Source organism: Rattus norvegicus, chromosome 16 (genome assembly GCF_021556685.1).
Source record: "Rattus norvegicus strain SHRSP/BbbUtx chromosome 16, alternate assembly SHRSP_T2T, whole genome shotgun sequence".
In the NCBI taxonomy this organism is placed as follows: domain Eukaryota; kingdom Metazoa; phylum Chordata; class Mammalia; order Rodentia; family Muridae; genus Rattus; species Rattus norvegicus.
The window spans coordinates 1,216,462-1,237,155 of record NC_141549.1 but is presented as its reverse complement, the minus strand read 5'-3'; the positions used below and the strand labels follow the sequence as shown (position 1 = coordinate 1,237,155).

The following is a 20,694-nucleotide window of genomic DNA, read 5'->3' as shown; positions in this document are numbered from 1 at the left end:
GGAAGGGTGAAGGTAGAGACAGCAGCCTTGACTCTATGAGAGACCAGAAGCACTGCCCACCATGGAGGCATCTCAGAGTCACCATGCAGCTAGGTAGGTACAAGAAGGCTTGCTTGCCAAGACGATGGGACACTGGTGTATGACCTGCATTCCCTGGTATAAGGAGTCCTAGCTGGTAGAAGTTGAAATGACCTGACTGGCTTAGGGTGCCTGCATCCCATCCCATGGCTGCCTCAGAAGCTACTGTAGAAGCTACCCCATCCCAGCTCCTATCCCTGAATTGAGAGCTCTAGAGTGGGACCCAGTGTCTCATCAGAGCTTCTTCCACAGATCACAGGCAGAGAGAGGCAAGGCATGTCTCAATGCCTCCATTATGACCAGCTGACATCTGACGGGCACATGACTCATCAGGGAAAACAGAGCAGGCATGCATCTGGGGACTTAAGGCCCAGCAAGCTACATTGTTTCCACCCTGGTTTAGGGACTTGGGCTGCTGTGCTGGAAGGTGTGCTTAGTACAGAAGTTAGAGGTCGGACAGAGGCATGTCCACGGTGTCAGGCTCGGGGGTAAGACAGTAGGTAGTAGGTTAGGCACATCACTTGTTCCCAAGGGGGAACCCATTAGACCGTATCCATCTTGGGAATGCAGACCCAAGGTTTCCATCCAAAGGAAGCAAAACATTTGTGTGATGGTGCTGTCCCACAAAGAGCAAATGCATGCAGCTAGCAGGCATGAACTAAAGCCACCCAGCAGTGCAGCGTTCCCATCACGCTCTGGGCAGCCTGGCTGTGCTCTGATTGGTAAACACCCTCTGCCTCTCTGATTATTCTTCTGCCTTCTATAGTCCCTTCTCCAAAAGCTTGCTGGTGCCTGTTAGGGTGGCCCTGGGTCTTCTTGATGCCTCCTACACTAGGTGGCTGTGCCAGGAGAAAAAAAGAAGCCAGGGAGAAAAAAAGACCAAAAGTAGCAGCTAGCACCCACACCCATGTCCCGGCCCCACTATGGCTTGGGGCACATCTTCCTTTCCTTTGGTCCCCGGCTGCTTATCTTCTGGGCTCTGACATTCTTTATTCTGTTATTTCAACCCGTGCTGGCTCCTCAGAGGGTCAGCTGAGGCTACATAGATCTATTCAAGCATAAACACAAACGGAGTCTTGGGTACCCTCAGACATGGCGACTGCCTGGTACTCGCTCCCATGTAGGCTGAGCAGAAGGCCAAACCACTCAGCGCCCAAAAGGCTGACATTTCAGCACAGCCTGCCAAGTTACTCTGGGCTGGCATTCGGTGGTGGAGGGGGCTGGTGGGCATTAGCCTTGGAGGAGTCTGGGATATGTCAGGTGCTGGGGGCTGGGCAGGTGACCTTCTATGCTAGGAAGGGGTGGGGGTGTGTGGGAGGGTGCAGCTGGCCCCTCAGGAGCCTCAAGATGAGGATGCGAGTGCCTGTGCGCACGCGTGCTCCTGCTCCCGTGTGCACAGAGGCTAAAGGCTGAAGCAGAACAAAGGGTTGGGGGCTGGGCATCAGAGGGCCCCACGTGGAGGCGGCTGCCTGGGCTGCTTGCTGTAGTGTCTGGGCTCTGCTCAGCTCTGCATTCCGTCTCTGTCTCTCTCGTGCTCGCACCACACGGGGCTGCCCCCAGGCCTGAGTTTGCTCACAGTCACCACCTTGCTCACGGCCCCAGCCACGCATGCAGCCCAACTCTCTGGCAGCGTTCTTGACAAAGCGTCTCTCCTCACAGCATGATCTCATTGCACAGCCTTCTCAGGCCCCAGCCTGGCCTCCTGACAGGAGAGACAGACAGCAGAAAGGTGGGAGAGGCGCCCATAGATGCAGCCAGTAGCACGCACACACACTGCACAGCCATTCAGTTACAGTCATATACTACCCCCAGAGCCCACACACGGCTGTGCACACCCTTAGGTCTACATGCACCGAACCCCTCCACTATCACAGAAGGACTCATCAGATACATGTGTAAACACTCAACACAGCCAGACATACCAGGCATGAGCATACATGAGCATGCAAGCACGCAGACAGACAGACAGACAGACAGACAATGCACACACAAATGATATATAGCCACACACAGAGAGATGCAGACCATGTACACACTCACACAGCTAGAAACTCCAGGCATGAATACACAGGGAGATGGCTTTGAACACGCTGACAGCACTACATGCTCACATGTGTGCACACATGTGTGATGAATAGTCACACAACACACATACTTCACATAAAGACGCACACCCATGCACAGCCATACACATGTACAGCCAGTGTGGGGTTAAAGTCTGAGAGGCAAAGAAGCTCAGGAAGGCATAGAAAGTCAAGGATAGATATGGTCAAGAATACAGAGGAAGGGACAGCCAGCAGAGGCCCTTGGGGACAGAGACACTGCACAGCAAGCTAGACAAAGTGGAGCCTAGGCAAGTGGGGAAGACAGGGGGGAGGGCAGCTGGGAGCCATAGACTCGGAGCACAGAGTTCCAGAACCAAGGCCTCTTGGGAGACTAGGATAGTCATGTGTACCCAAAGGGCAGGTCACATCTGGTCACCTTATCCACAGAGCTAAGGGGAGAGATTTTGCCTTTTGGGCTGAAGGGAGAGGTCAGATGTGTTAGAGACAGACACATGGAGAATGATGGCTGGAAATTGGCATGTGCTGGTGTCCACTATGTCGAGTACCACCTGGGAATCTTTCTTAGCCCATATTGAGAGAGCCCTCTGAGTTCCCAGAGGCAGCTATGCAACAGGGGACTACAGCTCTGAGCCAGGTGAGATGGCTGAGAGATCAGCCTTATGCCCATCAAGCCCCTCATCCCTTGAAAGAAACCAGTTGTTGAGCTCTCCTGAGACTGGCCTCCAGCCTCTCAAACAGGGGTGCCCTTACTTCTCGAAGACACACCTAGGAAACGTGGTGAGTCAGAGCTGTAGGTTCTGACAGGTCTGACTCCTAATGAGGGAATATTCCACGTCTGCCAAGGCACAGGCGCTGCATTACCAGGTGGCAAAGGAGTACACAGACACAGGAGTGCATGGATGGACATCTTGCCTTAGGCCCAACATGGGAAGGGGTGCTGTGAACTGTGACCCTGCCTTGCTGCTACGCAGACAGAGGGGAGGACAAATCTGTGTTTCAGAATCGATGCTGAAACGGCACTTGAAAGGACAGCATCCTGCTGCTGTGCTTAGGGAAAGAATGCTTGGATCCTAGACAAGGAGAACAAAGACCTCCTGGCTTAGGATCTGACCAGATCTGGAGTCAGCTGTGACAGAGTAGGCAAAGCCCTCAGAGGAGGCTGGAGTCCTAGTCCCAGCTGGATCGTTTGTGAGGTGTATGACCACAGACGAGCCATGAGACCTCCGAACTTCAGGGCCCTCATCCATAAATGTAGATAATATTCTGTGTCTCACAAAGCTGAGCTTTACAGCACTTTATAGACTATTGCCTGAGCCATTAGGAGAGGGGTTTAAGAGACCCAGAAGTCAGGTCTTGCAGGGCATGGGGCCTCCCCCTGTACCAAGGAATGCTTTTCTGGCTTTCAGGAATGCTCATTGGCCTTGTCTTTCTTTGCCTACATAACCCTTCTTGACTTTGCCTATCTATCTATCTATCTATCTATCTATCTATCTATCTATCTATCTACCTACCTACCTACCTACCTACCTATCTATCTGCATGGGGGAGATAGAACTCGGTGCCCTGGTTAGTTTTCTGTCAAGTTGACATAGGTAGGATCATATGGGAAGACACAACTGCACTTGAGAATATGCCTTTACCATATTGGCCTCTGGCAAGTCTGTGGACATTTTCCTGATTGATGAGGGAAGGCCCAGGTCACTGTGGGTGGTGCCATCCCAGGCAGGTGGTCCTGGATTGCATAAAAAAATGACCTGAGCAAGCCCTGAGAAGCAAGCCAGTAGTAGCATTACTCCATGGCCGTTGCTTCAGTTCCGGACTCCAGGCTCCTGCCTTGAGTTCCTGCCCCGACTCTCCTTCCTGATGGCATAGGGTTATCTGTAGGTGGAAATAAATCCTTTACTCTTCACATTGCTTTTGATCGTGGTAGTTTGTCACAGCAATAAAAAGCAGCAAAGACACTAGACAAGCATCTTACCACTGTGCCATGCCCCAGTGGTCTCCTCAGAGACTTGATACTGGACCCTGCGTCCACACTGATTGCTGGCCCATGCAGTTTGCTCCTTGTGCTAGCAGAGATGGGATGTCACAGCTTGGGATTCTAGCCATGTTCCCATTTCCTTCAGGACAGAGAACACCACCTCTACGACAGGGCCTACATGATCCAGCTGCCATTGGCTTTACCAGCCTCCCTCTAGCTCTGTACTCTTGCCTCTAGGTTTCAGAACTACTGTCCTTGATTTAATTCTTGACACAAAGCCCTGTCCTCTTCCCACTCAAGGACCTTTGCACAGAATGTTCCTTTCACCTGTGAGGGTGTTGTCACATATTCAACTCTTTCTCAACTTGGGGAAGCTTCTCTTGACCCAGTGTGATCTGTGTCTTTCCACCTTCTCCTGCACTCTTCCTTCATAGCACTTAAAACAGCCTGAACCTGCAGACACTTCAACATCTGTGTACATCTGCATGTGCATGCACATGCACTCCCACACATTATAGTCATCTGTCCACTTCCTCTGAACCCATGAACAGTGTTAGTATCATCCTGACCCCACATCCGGCGCTTTATGAGTTTCTAGAACTTACCATGACCCCTGAAAGGCAAGATTCACTCTATCACCCCTCCTTTCACAAGGAGGTCACAATGATGTCTCCAGATCATATGCTCAGCAAGGGCACCCCAGACAGTTGGTTGTCTGTGTTGTTAAAAATCCAAATATATCCTCTGTCTATGCACATTTATGGGGCTGGTGGCAGGTGCAAACGTGGGTCATTAAGAAAGCAAACAAGGGGTTGGGGATTTGGCTCAGTGGTAGAGCGCTTGCCTAGCAAGCGCAAGGCCCTGGGTTCGGTCCCCAACCCCGAAAAAAAGAAAAGGAAAAAAAAAAGAAAGCAAACAAACAGAAAAATTGAGATGGGGTTCCACCTTTTTTGCCCAGGTTGCCCCCAAATTCCAGTAACTATGTGTTTCGCCCTAAAGCAGAATGCAGGCCAGCACCTTCCCAGACCTCTGTAAAAATGGACTCAGGAGCCCCATGCTGTGGCCAAGTTTCAATAGACAATGTTTTGCAGAAAGCGTTTTTTTAGAAATGCTAGATTGACAGGTTCGTTTTTTGTTTTTTCTTTAAGTGGGCTTTGAATGAATGAGTGAATGAGTGAATGAATGAGTGAATGAGTGAATGAATGAGTGAATGAGTGAATGAATGAGTGAATGAGTGAATGAATGAATGAGTGAATGTGTAAGGATTACTGTGCATGCTAACTCTGCAGTACAGACCTGGCTACATACAACTCCCTGACCAGGAGAACCTCTTCTGCTTCCCTAAACCTCAGTGTCCTCAATGGCGCAACTGGATAGATAACAAGGCATGTGCCAAATGCCCACAGCAATGCTGACATGAGAAGATGCTTGACCTGCCTTCAGTTTGGTGCCTATGCTGGGGTGAAGCAAATGTGAGAGTGCTGCCCCTCTGCTGGGAGACACACAGGGCTGAACCCTATCTGTTAGCCATAGGGCTGATGGCTCAGCCACTGGTCCTCAGAGGCTTGCACCACCCCTAGACAGACTGAGGCTCTTCCCACCTTCTGCTTCCAACTGTCGAGCCCCAGACAAACAGGTACTTACCAGCAGACTTGGGGGTGAACTTGTCTCGATTTGCAGCACACACGGCCAAGAGTCTGTAGCCCAGGTCCAGGTCAAACCCTTGCTGGGCAGCCACACGGCTGACAACCTGACAGCAGGGAAAGAGGAAATCCAGGGTGAGTTACCGCTTCCTCAGATCTCTGAGCCTGAGTAGGCAGACATACCCATAACATCAATGAAGCAGGTGAAGGCACCAGGCTACAGCAGGGGTCAAAGGCCAGATAGAGTTAGGGCTCTAGTAGGCCCTTTTAATGGCTTGAATAATGACCTTCTAGCTAGCCATTAGCTTGAGATGCAATACCACCTTCGATAGAGTGGCCCCAGCTAGGTGTTCTGCATCACCCCAGAGCTGCTCACCTTACCTCCCAAGTCCTAGCCCCAGGATGCTTCTCTTCCCTCAGCCTCCCCCAACATGTCTGGGCTTCTGCTCATACCCCTGCAGACACTCACCCTCTGCTGCCCCCAGGCATCATCACATTTTGGGGTATCTCTTGGAGATATCTGGAAGCCCCTACTATCCTGCATCAACAGCTATATTCTGAGAACCAGAGGCTTGGGATTTGCTGCTCTTCCGATAGTTCACAGGCAGAGTCACCTACAAGGTGCTCCTGGGCCAGGTGGACACGTGGTTCTGTAGGTCATCACACTTCGGCCTATAGATGCAGAACCCTGTATTCTGGAGCCCAGTCTGGGGTCTGATTCAGCACTAAGCCCTTAGAGTAAGTCCCTAAATCTTACCCATCTGGAGAGATGGATGCCTTATTGGGGTGCTGTGTGGAGCTGGGGTGCCCCAAGGACCAAAGAGAGGCCCTGGAGTCTCCCGCACCTGACTCTGTCCCAAGAAGACCTATCCCTAGGTGACCTGATGCTTCTGTACTTCTGTACTCTGAACTCTGTTAATGAGACAATGCTTCCTTGTTAAAGAGGAAGGAGCTTGGAAAATGCACTCACACAGGAGAGTAGCTGGGGAGGCCATGGCTGGGTGGGAAGAAGGTTCCCAGCTGCTGAGAAAGGGAGGCTGACTCCTCAAGTCTCTGGGGTCTGCCCTACTTGGAGGGGCCTCAGGCTGCAGTGGGTTTAGCTTGGGACCACACTTGGGGTGGGGGAAGGCTCACACAAGAGCTCTATGGCTGAAAGGGAGGACTCTTTCAACCATGCCTGTGAGGCCAGCTCTCCTTTCCTCTTTCCCTCATCCCACTCTCTCTTTCTTTGGAAGGTTATCACTGTGTAGCCCAGTCTGGCTTCCAACCTGTGATCCTCCCGAGTGCTGAGATTGCAAATGTACCACCATGCCTGGCTCCATCTCCTCTTTAAAGATTTATTTATTTATTTTGTATATGAGTACACTGTAGCTGTCTTCAGACACACCAGAAGGGGACATCAGATCCCATTACAGATGGTTGTGAGCCACCATGTGGTTGCTGGGAATTGAACTCAGGACCTCTGGAAGAGCAGTCGGTGCTCTTAACCACTGAGCCATCTCTCCAGCCCTCCATCTCCTCTTTAAAACTGAAGGGACACAGAAGTTCAGAGAGAGAGGGCAACAGAATCAGGAAGGAGACAGGAGAGAGCCCTTTCCCAGTACCTGCCAGACCAGAGCTCTGGACCCTCTGTGGTCCTGGAAAACCCCTGCAGGCCCAAAGCCAGCTAGGATTAGTTAGGAAGCAGCTAATTTTACTTTGGGATGTTTGCTTGGTTTCTGATGCCCCCTAGCCTCTTCCCTGTGGGCTCCCTGGCTCTATGTCCCTGAGTCTTTAGCCCTGTGGAGTCCCTGGAAGGAGTGGAGCTTCCTTACTGTCTGCCTTAGTTGTGTTGTCCCTAACACAATCTGGCCTGTGGAGGTTTTCAAGTTTCCAGTCAGGGGCTCTGGAGGGTGGGGTAGATTCTGGACTCTCTGAGATGCAGCTTAGATGTTGCCTTCTGTGCCTTCCGTTTCTGGCCCAACAGCCTAGGGGGCATTGTGGAGTTCCATCATGGATAACTTTGTTTGGACTGGTACAGTGTTAAAGTTTATGCTGGGGAACACTTGTCAATAGTAGTATCCTGAGAACTTGGTTCCCAGGGGACAAGAGTGGAGAGAGAGAGAGAGAGAAAGAGAGAGAGAGAGAGAGAGAGAGAGAGAGAGAGAGAGAGAGAGAGAGAGAGAGTTTTCTAGGTAGTCTGGACAACGAAGAGTTAAAGCCATAGCTTTCCACCTCTGGGGAGGCCTTGGGTCAGGGAAGCAAGGCAAAGGTTTTGTGCCTGGTCTGATACTGGCCAGTCTTGTTGCTCTGGTTTTGAAAACCAATTCTAGCTGAGTTGAGCAAGAGAGGCCTGGGGTCATGAGGAAGGACTTCAGGCCAGAGAAACACTGGGTCTGCTGTGGCCAAGTCTGGCACACTTTGGGCTCAAGTTGTCTTTTGTTGTTGAAAGAAAGGGTTTTGCTGGAGACCATACGGCAAAGGTATGGCAGAGCAAGCAAGCCGGGACCTGTGACACTAAAAAGCCTCACATGCAGCTTAGCTCCTGGCTGAGTCTGAGTCCCCAAGAAGGTCTCATAAGGTAGGGCCCATTTGGCCATTGGTAAGGCATATTGGTAAGCTGGGCAGATTATATCTCAGAGCGACCTGTAGTAGTCCCGTGGTTGGCCTAAACTGGATACAAGCTAGAAACCAGCTCACCTAAGGCTGTCCTTCTGGCTGCCAGGTCAGTAGCCAGAGCTAGAGAGGGGCACCTGGTAGGGTGTTCAGTTTCAATACTTCAACAGGTGAAAAGATCCTAGAGACAAGACTTGCCTACAGGATCACAGCAGGGTCCTGTTGTGGCAGCTGCTTCTCTGAAGTTAGGCATAAATCTGGGGTCTGCAAGTGCCCCTTGACAGTAATCTTACTTTGCTCGAGTGACTACCTACTTCCTGGGCCTCAGTTCCTTTACCTGTGAAATGGGTACAAATGTTCTTATGACTGGTGGATTGGAGTGAGTCCAGACAGGCCTCCAGGGGTTGAGTTAGGTAGTGTGTGGCCCAGAGACTCACATTTGAAACGACTCTGAGCAGGTTAGACATTGATGGCAAAACAAACAAACCAAACCAAAACAAAAAAATCTTAAAAATCAAAACCAAATCAACAACAACAACAATAAAAACACTCCGTGTCCATTTGTTCTCCGAAGCTGAGTGGTTTTTAATTTATATCCTCAAAGTAAGCCGATCTGGAGGAATTTGGAACTAGCTACCAGAGGTCACTGAGGGAACTGTGTCAACCTGCAGGCTTAGCTACCCCAGGCTAGGGAGGGACCCAAGTCTGCAGTCTGGTGTGCGTGTCCTGGGGAGGGCTTAGCCTCCCTGCCCTGCATTGGTCTCTTCTTGCAGGAAGCACTGGGGTGATGGTAACTTCCTTCTCTGCCTACCTGGAAGGTTCTCTAGATACTGTGAAGATGGAGCCCCCAAAAAACAGATTAGATGTCAAGGTCCACTTCTGTGACCTTCCCCTCTCTAGTTCCCTCCTACAGCAGGCTCTCCTGAGCTCGCAGGCCTGTGCAGCTGGGGCCGTGTTTGTGGGGGTTGGCAGAGGGTCTTTCAAGGGTTCCCTTTGGTTGGGAGGCAGACTGGAGGGCAAGGGTAAAGCACGTGAAGGGCTCCGGGGAACTGACACAGAACCTCTGTCCACAGTGTCCTCTGCCCAGAAAGACTCACCTTCTCTGCTCAGGAACATCTCAGGGGGTCCTCCTGGGGGTGTGGTCCCTTCTGCAGGAAGCCCTGCATTGCTGCTGACTCCCAGGTCAGACCTCCCACTCAACAATACACCAAGCCCTACCCTGCTGTTCATTCGCAGGACAGACCCCAACAACTACTCCTTCCTTGAGCACAGCTCTCAGTCTCCCACTTCTCTGCCACCAGAACCTGTCCCTTCCAGATGACACCTAGATCCATTCTCCTAGTCTGTGGGTTCTTTCCCAGGGAACAAGACCTTCCGAGTTCCTACTGTATTTCATGGCTACGGTGGTGGCGGCCCACAACAGGGACTTGGCAAATGTCCACTGAATGAGTAAATGAAGGGCAAAGCAAGGCAGGACTAGCCTCTGGTTCATCCAGGCTGGCCAGGGCCAATGTCTCCTCCCTCAGGTCCAGGATCTAGGCAGGGCCAAGCTTCATGCAGTATACTGGGGTAGCATACTAGTTTGTTTAGCAACACACTGTGCATGGCCCCCAGCCTCTCTTCCCAGGAAACTGGGGTGGGAACCATGGCCTGGACAACATCTGGCCCTCTCTATGGGGCTTAGGCTGGCCCCAGATCCTACAAAGAGGATTAGGCAGTTGGGCGGAGAGGGGAGCTCGGGGGCTAAAGGATAAGGAAGACAGGGCCATTATGCAGGTGGCTTGAGTGAGACAGATGGGGTCAGCTTCTGACAGGCGAGCCCTGGGAGGCTCTGCACCATGTTTTAGATGGATTAGAACATCCCCCTTTAGCTTCAGACAGGCCTCAGCTAGACACCAAGATGCTTGGTGGCATGGCAGTCAGTTCTGAGTCTTAGTGTCTTCCTCTGTGAAATGGGCAGCCTGAAGGACAGGTGGATTCTGGGAGGTGGCATGTGCCACAGGCATCTCGGCCTTTCTCAGAACAAGAGAGCTCAATGTGGTCACCATGTTTCCTCTTCTAAGCCAGAGCTAAGCTGGCCTCTTTGTCCCCCTCTTGTGTGGAGCTCCTCCATTCATGCCTGGCCATGAATCTCCTGCCTCCACTCCACACTCAGGACATGCAGGTTCCACACAGTGTGATCCACACTCCCTTCTGAGCCCACTACAGGCCTTCTGAGGAGCTGTCCTAATGCAGACCACATGGCTGGGGGACACTTAAAAGCTACAGAAGACTCCCAGGTGGGTCTTTCTAGCCTTGAGTTTGGGCAGCTTCAAGATCCTGCCTAGTCTGGGTCCTAGAACCCCACCCAGTTCTCTGGACACCAAGGGCCTTGGTACATGTTGCTTTGTGGCCCAGGCATACTCTGGCTGTGGTCAGCAGCCTGGTAAGCTGGGCCATATGTATGTGCGGTTTTGCATGACTAGCCTCGCCTCCCAGCTGGCAAAGACCCATAGCCCCTCTCGTCACTTGTTTCCTCAGTCATTTCTCCACATTGCTACCCCTTACTAAGAAATCAAGTTTAAGAAAGTTTTATTTATCTTGGGGTATCCAGGACTTGGCAGAGGGGGACCACACACGATAAATGAGGGATCAATCAAGGTTTATTGTCCAGATGGATGAATGTAACAGGGGCTCTATACATGCTCTGGAGTTGACAGACAGACGACCAGAGTGGAGTTCAACAAATGCTCAGCAGATAAAGGAATAAAATGGCTGTGGAGAAGGAAGGCAGAGTCCTTTGAGCTCCCCTGCCTCTGAGGGAACACTGGTCCCCATAGTGTGCTTCTCACCAAGTGTGAGGAAGCTACACATCCCATGTAGACTGTCTCCATATCAGAGCTGGCAGTCGGGGTGTGTTCCCCTGCAGGGTCAGCTTGTAGCAATGGCAGCTGTTGCCCCAGCAACAGCTTTGGGGCCTGCAGAAAGGTATGTGGACAGGACTTCTGGTCCACGTCCACGCTTCCCAGGGTGCTGTGTGGGGGAGGTAAGGACTCACCGTCAGGCAGCCCATGAGGCTCTGCTCAAAGGGCCGCTGAAAGGCTCGAGGGTCTCCACACCAATCCAGCAGCTCTGTAGCAGCATTGTGGAAGTTGGCGGGGTTCTGTAAGTGCTGTGGAGAAAAAGATATAGGCTTAAGGCTGCTAGAAGAGGCCAGGGAATGGAGGACCTCAGAACTAGCTAGAAAGGAGACACACAGAAAGGGGCAGAAGGCAGACTGGATTCTTCAGCTTTCTTAAACACTCTGCATGCAAAGCCTGGCCCACAGTGGTAGGATTAAGGCCAGCGACCCACTTCAAGGATGAGAATCAGGGATAGTAAAGGCCAGAGCCATGAGATATCCAAGTGCTCTGTGGTTGCAGGTGGCTGGGGAGGGGGTCCCAGAAAGGTTTTGGAAGGTGGTACCCAGTCTTTACACTTGAAACCAGCAGGCTTTGGAGGTGCCTTCCTAACAACCCACCCCCTCTCACCCTCTGTACTCTAGCTCAAGTCCTCCTTGTGTGTGTTGAGGGTGTGGGGGAGGACACACTGGGGAGGGGACTTGGTATACAGCATTTGGATCATCATGCCATCGATAGTACTGCATGTGGTTTAGTGCTCTTAGCTTCCAAGCTCCTCCAAATCCTCAGGCCTAGATGATCTGGGCCCTTTTGGAGCCTCTTCCTCCTGCTTCACACATAGGAAGTCAGAATCCTGGGGCTTTCAGAGTTACTGGCTGCCAGTATGGAGAAATTTAAAAAATCTCACTTCATCCTTAACACTGACCCTTGGCTTCCTGGGTCCTTGTCACTTTGGCACTGGGACCAGGAGATAGAAAACCAGGGCCATGGGGCAAGTTAGAGTCACAGCTGTGATTTGGCCTAGTGGTAGGTATGACCCCAGAAAATATCATGTAGAAACCAGATGCATACACACAGGATGCTAGCAGCTCCAGGCCCCTTGGTATTGGAAGGACAAAAGGATCTCACTGGCCTAGATGGGCCCCGTAACTCAGGTGTAGCATGAGTCAATTCACCGTCAGGGCAGAGAGGGCCTTGGAGCCGGCACCCCAGAATGGGGCTGTGGGAGCCCTTCTGGGGTCAGGGCTCTGGGATTGCTTTGCCTGTGCCCCTTATTAATCTAGGATGGTTCTTTCACTTCTCCCAGCCTCAGTCATCCATCTGTAAGATGGAGACTCCCACATGGTCATGGAAATCTTGGTTCCTTGTGCTTGTCAGAGTATGGTTCATGCAAGGAGATGCTTACAGTCAGAAGAAAGTGAGCTCTTCCATGGAGAAGAAGAGAAATAGAGCAAAAGGAAGGGCAAGTGAGCAGCAACAGCCTGTGTCGTGGGGGTCGGACGACGATTAAACGAGACTAGGCAGAGCACCTGGCAGTTCCACATGTGGCTGCCCTTGACTCAGGGTTAGGGTTGGGTCTCAAGTTTCCCTGAGGTTCCCCACCTCCTCTGTAGGAGCCCAGCTTTGTGAGGCTCTCAGGCTTGGCTCTCTAAAGCTGCAGCTCCTCAGATCACCAGGACAGGAGGGACCACTGTGTAGCCAGCCACGCCCTTTGGGAGGATGGCTGCCTGGCCTCGCTTCTGCTTCTGGTATTCACTTCTAAATCTGCCTTTCAGAGGCCCCAGGGAGCCCTGAGACTCTGACTGAGTGTTGCAGCTCGGCGGCTCCTTCTGGCTTGCGCTCCCCCTGACAACCAGGTGTTTCATTTATTTATGGGATGCCACAACCAATCGGCAGAGTCAGCAAGCTCTGCACGCTACTCTCAGGTGGCCATAGCAATGCTCTCTGGAGGTCTGAGCTCCTGAGTGGCCTCTGAGACTGATCCCCAAGCCTGCTTGTGTTCAGGCCCTATTTGAGCTAAAGCTGTCTGTACCTTGCTAGCCTCCTCTTCATTCACAGCTGGCTCATTATGGGATGCATCTCACCGAGGAGGTAAACAGTGACATCCTCTTAGTGCTGTTGCCTGGATCTCAGTGGCCTGTGCTTTCGCTGGTCTCCACCTCATTATGGCTTAAGCACATAGAGGTCGTGTTTTGATGACACACAAAGTGCACACCGGGCCCAAGCCCCACCTCGGCCACGGAGTCATGCAGCCCTGAGGACATTACTGAACCTCAGAGCTCTCAACTGTGAAATGGGGGTGGGGGTGGGAGCCCGTGAGCCTATGGCCAAGTGTAGAAGTGTGGGAGAAGCCTGCTACAGAGTGGGGACACATGGGGCTGCTGGCAACTGGCGCCTCCCATGCAGGGGCCTCACTTCTCTTATGAACCTCTAGACCTAGAGTCTAGAAGACAGAAACAACTTCCTAGGCGTGCCTGGCCCCTAGACTGGCACTGGGTAAGATCTGAAAGGAGTAATGGATGGGTATCCGATTATCTGAATGACAGCTCCTCAACTGAGGCCAGCCACCTGACCTCTTTACAAGGGACCCCAGTGGCCTGGGGAGGATGAACATTTGGAATCATTTCTAGAGGTTCCAACTTGTGACTGGTACTAGACATCAGTGGCCCATTTCCCATAAGAAAGCCGCCCCCTCTCCCTTCTCCACAATTCCTGAGGTGACTGGAGCTATACCCATGATTGCTAATGTGTGGGCAGGAAGTAGGCACACCATCCGGGGCCGGCTCCCCTCGAGGTGATGGATTCATCTTATCAAGTCAACTGCCCACCAGTCCTTCTGTGGGATGATAGACAGATGGATGAATCATAGACACATTCATCTATCTATGTGTCTATCCATCCATCCAGAACAAATCCATCCATATATCTACCTGCCCATCTGCCCATTCATGCATTCATCACTTTATCTATCCCTTATCCATCCACTCATCCATCTGTCCATTCATCTAGAAGCCAATTTATCCAGCCAGCCACCCATTCATCCATCTATCCATCTATCATCTATACATAGCTACTCATCTAACTCCCCAGCCGTATGTCCATCCACCCACTCACCCACCCTCCTCTGTACCTATCTGAAATACTAGGGCCCCACTCTAGATGGACAGAGCACAGTAGGACACAGTGGACTTTGAGATCCTCATGCCTCAGCTCAAGAGGGGAGCAGGATAGGTGGGGTTTCTGGGTGACCAGGAAGCCCCTGAGCTCAGGAACAGGATGTGCTGATGCTCTAAAGGTTGCCTAGGGCCTGGGGAGCTTTCTGGGCACTATGAACTGACTCACAGTGCAGAGTTCTTCTTATGGCACCAAGAGGACCAGGCCTTGAGAATCACTTGCAAAGAGGAAGCCTTGGTTCTCCCAGCACCTAGAGGCAGCCAACCAAGGGAGCTGTAGAGAAGGGCTGTCTGGTGCTAGGGTATCTGATGCCAGGGACTGCAGGAGGCCATGAGGTGGCTGGGAAGGCTGTGCTAGAAGGATTAGGTGCTAAGAGTCCAAGGCTGTGAGGCCCAGGGTGGGAGGAGCTACAGCTTGTATCAGTCAGGGCCCACCCAGCAGACATATTTGGCATCCGTGTTTGTGAGCATTCACCTTTCTATTATGATAAAGTTGTGATACCTGAGACTCCATAGTCCTCGGCTGGAGGTTGTCCCAAAGGTAGAGAGAGCATCATTCTTAGTCATCTTTGGCGGGAGGTTGGAGCATCATTCCTGATCATGTCTGGGAGGTGTCTAGTGAGGGGTTCCCTATTTCCCAACAACCCGTGATGAGGGTGCTAGAGATTGCCACTGGGGTTCTGAGTGTGGACAAGCTGGGGAACCCCCCTCCAACAGTGTAGGGTGAAGTTCTGAAGCAGTATTCCCTTTCTGTGCCTCAGTTTCCTTTTCTGTAAAGGCTCTCAGAACCTTTTCCTTTCTTGTAACTTTTTGACACAGGGCCTCATACATCTCATGCTGGCCCCAAATTCGCTGTGTAGCTGAAGATTTCCTGCAACTCCTGATCTTCCTGCTTGTATCTACCTAGGGCTTAGGTTCACAGAAGTGGGCCAACCATACCAGGCCTTTCCTGTTTACTGTTAGCAAAGCAGCTGGAGCAGGGGCCCAGAGAGCATAAGTCTGGGGAGGAGGTTGGTAGAAAGTAGACGATGGTGTTAGGTACCTCGCTGCAACTCAAAGCATAAAAGCAGAACCCAGAGAAGACAAGACACTGGCCCAAAGTTGCACAGCAGGGGATGAGGTGCGGCTGGCATTCATATGTGTTTGGGTCTAGAGTTAGCTGACACCCAGGGACCACCCTGCTGCAAGACTTACTTCCTGCCTGTCCCGCCCACCCTGCCGGTTGGCCACACCTACCTGCTTGATGCACTGCAGACGGTCATTGGTCTGCTGGATGTGCCTGTCCATAGAATTCATTCTGGCCGTTTCGCTGGGTCCTACCCGAGAGCCATGAACGTGGCCCAGCCTGAGGAGAGAGGAAAGAGAGCATCACTGAATGGGGTACACCTGACAACTTTGTGCAGCTTCTTGGCTACCCTCTGATTTCCACACTGGCAGTCCTGCCCTAGAGGAACCCTGGCTGCCCAAGCTTTATCTTACGAGTTTTCTAGCAAGAAGGTAAAAGTGGGGGCCATGCTTGTATTTATTTCCTCATCTGCATCCTACCCCTTCTTTCATGGTCCTGGTACCTGTCAAATGTTAATACTCCAGACACCCACTTCTTTGTCTATCATTTCTTTATAATTTCAATGTTCACTGATGTCCTGGACAGTTTTATATCAACTTGACACAAGCTAAAGTCATTTGAGAGGCGGGAACTGCAATTGAAAAAAAAAATCCTCCATAAGACCGGCTGTAGGGGGCAGGAGAGATGGCTCAGCAGTTAAAAGCACTGACTGCTCTTCCAGAGGAGCTGGGTTCAACTCCCAGCACTCACACAGCAGCTCACAACTGTTAGTTCAAGATCTGACACCCTCACACAGACATACAGGCAGGCAGCGCACCAATGCACATAAAATAAAAATAAATACCTTAAAAAGAAAAAGATCGGATTATAGAAGAGCCTGTGGGGTATTGTTTTTTTTTAATTGGTGAGTGATAGGGACTCATTGTGGGTGGTGACATCCCTGGGCTGGTGGTCCTGGGTTCTATAAGAAAGCAGGCTGAGCAAGCCATGGGGAACAAGCCAGTAAGCAGCACCCTTCACTCTGTCTGCGTCAGCCCTCCCTCACCCTCCGCCCCCATTTGATTTCCTACTTTGGCTTCCCTCAACGGGTTGTGATTCAGTGTATGTAAGTTAAACAAACCCTTTCCTCCCCAAGTTGCTTTTGGTCATGGTGTTTCATCACTGCATAGTGACCTAACTAAGACAATCGGTCCAGCCATTCCCACACCCCTACATCCATCCCCGCACTGTGAGTTTCCATCTGGTCCATCTTGTGTTTCTGCTTGCCCGGGGACCCTGCTAGATCCCCAGTGCTGGGGCCAGCAGTACTTATGAAAAAAATGACATGAACTTCTTGGAACTCTTGGCATGTGTGCATGATCGAAGCGTTTTGAAGGCTGAGGCAGGAGAATCATCAGTTTTGCTGAGACTCTGTTTCAAAAGAAAAAAGCCTACATTTACCCTAGGGTACCTACTAGGTGACAATGGGTTGAACCTCTCCTGCTAATGGTCAAGTGCTGATCCAGGCCAGGGGACTGACAGATACTGCAATATTCCCACACTGCAGGTGAAGAAACTGTGACTCCGTTTACAGTTGATTCTGTAAGAGCCAAGGCAGAATCCTGTTCCAACCTATAAGACAGGTTCTGGGGAGTGCCTCTAGGGGGTCCTTGCTGGAGGCTGGTAGGGGTGCAGAGCACCTTGGCACCTTTTGGGGTCCTTCAAGCAGAATCTGTCTCCTCTCAGGTATGCTTGCAGAGAGCCTCAGCCAGCATTCCAGTGACAAAGGAAGGCCTTTGTGGTCAGAGATAAGCCATGGGGAAGGCAGAGACAAGGGGAGGCCCAGAGTAGAAGTGGGGCAATTGTATACCATCTGACAGGTTATCTTAGTTCTTGGAAATATTTGAGGGTCTGTAAATGATCATACCACTCTAAATATGGGCAAATAATGGCTGGCAGGATTCCTGTAAAGTGTTTTCTAGGGCTGGAGAGATGGCTCAGTGGTTTAGAGCATTTGCTGTTCTTGTAGAGGACCTGTGTTTGGTTCTTAACACTCAAGCGATGGCTCACAGCTATCTGTAACTCCAGTTTTATGGAATCTGACACCCTCTCCTGCCCTCTTCAGGTAAGAGACGTGCATATGGTGTATATATGTTTATATATTCAGTCAAACACACATAGACCTATGGTGTGTGCATGCCTGAGTGGGAGTGGGGGGGGGGGGGCTAAGACAAGGATAGTGAGCCAAAGTAACCCAGAAAGTCAAGTGTGGATCATCTTAGTAACTGTCTGGGGACCCTGTAAGGAAGCACAAAGAAACTGGGCTTGGAATAACCAGCACCCAGCTTAGAGGCTGTAACCAACTAGGAAAGACCTCCAAGGCCATACCAGCCAGCAGGGGGGGGGCACTCTAGACAAACTACAGCACTCTGAGGGCCAGACGCAGACACTGCAGACTCTCTGGGCATCTCTTCCTTCCCATCACTCTAAAAGCTCAGAGAGGTGTCCTGAGCTCTAAAAGCCAGGAGGGCCCTGTGCAGTCATCTCTGGATTCGAAGCTTTGTTTTCCCCATGGATGGGAGACAAGAGTCCCCTGTGGCTTCACCAAGTTCTGTCTCCAAGGAGGATCTTCCAGGAGGGCCATGCCATTCAGGACCAGGAATCCATAACTTCAGTAGCCTAAGGATGCTCTGCCCACCCATGGAAGCTTCTAGCAAGTATGAGGAGCTTGCACATCCCTGGTCAGGAACTTTAGGGTCCCAAGGCTGCTTTTCCCTTATGAGTGCTGTCAGGACCCCAGATCTTACTTCAGGAGGCAAATAGCAAAGAGACAGAAAGTACCATGCTAGATCAGGCTAGCCTCCACAGGGTCTCTGGATTCAAAGATCCACAGGATACCAGTGGGCAAGGTTGTTCCCAACCTGACAGTCCGTTTGATTTTGTTTTGGGGAATCCCAAAACCCATAATGATTTTTGTCCAAGATGACAGGTCCATCTTATGGAATCAAGGCGTGGCCCAGCTGGGCTTCCAACACTTGTGAGACTCATAGGACATCAGAGAGATAACTGTCTGGAGATATTACAGATCATCACAGGGTCCCTGCCCCCCAATGCAGTTTTATTGTACTTCAGACTGGTCTCAAACTCATGGGGAATCCTGCCTCAGCTCTTTAGTGGTGAAATTACTGGTACTTAGCTATCATAGATTTCTATTTATAAAATAAAGTATCTGGCTGAAGAAAGAGGCCCGTACAGGGAAGGTGACATGTAACACACTCCTTTTGTTTCATTTTTTTCCAGACAGGGACTTTGTATGTAGCCCAGGCTGGCCTTGATTCCCTGAAACTCTTGTTTGATTTCTTGAGCCGTTATACTTAGCTGAGGTGTCCCTTGGAAACTGCTTGTATCAATGGTGGGGATGGGGTCAATGACACAGGAATGAACGGAAATGGTGGGCCTGAGTTCCGCACTGCAAGAGGCGAGGACTTGGAAGCTAAGGGTGCATAGCCCAAGGAGAGGGTAGCACTGTCCATTCGCATGTGATCCTTTCCATACTCCTCCCAGAGGGTGGCTTCAGTCTCCTGTGTATTCCTATCTCAAGCCACGACTGGGTCCCAAAAGAATACTTGTTCCATTTGCAAACCTGTCCAAAGCCAGTGGTTTGCAAGGCCACCCAGAACCCCAGCATAGCACTCGGCATAGCTGTCAGGAAGTGGCGAGCCGCTGGCAGCCAGCAGAGGTCGCCCCGCTGCCACAGAAGCGCGGCTCAGCTGTGTTTGCCTCCAGGTGCCTTTAGACATCCTTACAAAATCATCCGTGGAAGCAGCTCTAGCGCCCAGGCAGATCCTGGCTCTCTACCGACCAAGAGCCTGGTACCAATGCCTCGTGTTCCCTTCTATACTGCTGCCTTCTGAATAAGTGTGGGACCTTGATTTCGGTCCTGCCATCTCTGTCCTTGCAAACCTTTCTAGTTAGTGTGTGTGTGTGTGGGGGGGGGGGGAGTTGAGCGCCACCCTCCCACTGTGTGAACAGGGCAAGAAGCTAGGCCTCAGTTTATCTATCTGTAAAATGAAGGCCTGGGCTAGTCATCCTCTGGCAACCTGCCAAACGCCAGCATCTGAGGGCTCCAGCTGCCTGGAAACTCCACCTCAGTAGGAGCAGAGCATCCAACTTTAAAATTCAAAGGTTCTTTCCCAAGCTTTGGAGCCTGCAGCCTGGAAAACTCTGTGAATGTTGCTTCCACACCCCACCCCCAAACCCTGCCAGATGGCCCAACGCCTCAGGCACTGTCTCTCTTGAAGCTACGCCTGACCAGAGTTCATTGCATGTATGGAGTATGGAAGTTTTTAGGTGATGACATGGTAGTCAGGCTGAGTCTTCCCAATTTCCAGGAGTGGTCATGCTGGGAGAAGCTTCTGTTGACAGTAGTCACCTCCTGGCAATGCTCAGGTCAAGCTTGCCCTGAGCACTTAAAGCCTTTTGGAGAATGATCTGCAGAGAGCTGAAGGGAGACTGAGAAACCAGCCTCTTCAACTATGCCAGTGGCAGAAAAGAGTGGGTAGAAGCCTCAAACAGGCGAGAACCCATCTGGCTACCTTACATATAGAGTCCTTCCCTGGGTACAGAGACAGAGAATTTCTACTGTACTGTGGGCACCCGGAGCACCCCAGTGTGGCAAGACTACCTCACCACCATCTTACAAACACATGTTTTTTTTTTTTTTTTTTTCTTACTTCTCAGGCCTAGCTAGTAAACCTGAACTCCTCCAGGTAGGGGTGGTTTTGCACTGTACACACACCTACGTACCCCTCTGCACTCTCCATAGTTGGTATGTGCACACCGGGGCTGCTGGCCCAGATGCACTCGAGCACACACATCTCCTGACAGCTTGCACAGGCAAGGAGCACATCTCTGGGGAGCTGTGTGAGCAACGGTGTGCAGAAATGATTCAATCACCATGCACATCTGCAGCTCTAGCTGGGGGCTGGGGGAGGGGAGCTGGCAGCAGGGCTGGAAGGCTCTACTCACAGCTTGACTAGGGGCTGCGCTTCAAAACAGGACCAGGGGGACAGTCTTACTCTGGCAAGAAAGAAAAAAGAAAGACATAAAGGGGGAGCAGGAGGGAAAGGGAGAAGGAGAAGGAGAGGGAGAAGGAGAGGGAGAAGGAGAGGGGAGGGAAAGGGAGAGGGACAGGGAGAGGCACAGGGAGAGAGACTACGTACCACCCCAACTTG

General features: G+C 51.4%; 1 protein-coding gene across 12 annotated transcripts in view; it reads right to left on the bottom strand.

The window, feature by feature from the left end:
* The window catches only part of Zmiz1 (zinc finger, MIZ-type containing 1), a 205,277-nt gene that overhangs the window by 79,264 nt on the left and 105,319 nt on the right, over positions 1–20,694 (bottom strand). For all 12 annotated transcript variants that reach the window (NM_001108393.1, XM_087588553.1, XM_087588559.1 and 9 more), the window contains 3 exons: positions 15,652–15,760; positions 11,401–11,514; positions 5,770–5,875 (listed from right to left, as the gene is read on the bottom strand). In NM_001108393.1, coding sequence (NP_001101863.1) covers positions 5,770–5,875; positions 11,401–11,514; positions 15,652–15,711 — 280 coding nt within the window. In that variant the 5' untranslated portion in view covers positions 15,712–15,760. The remainder of the gene's footprint in view (positions 1–5,769; positions 5,876–11,400; positions 11,515–15,651; positions 15,761–20,694) is intronic.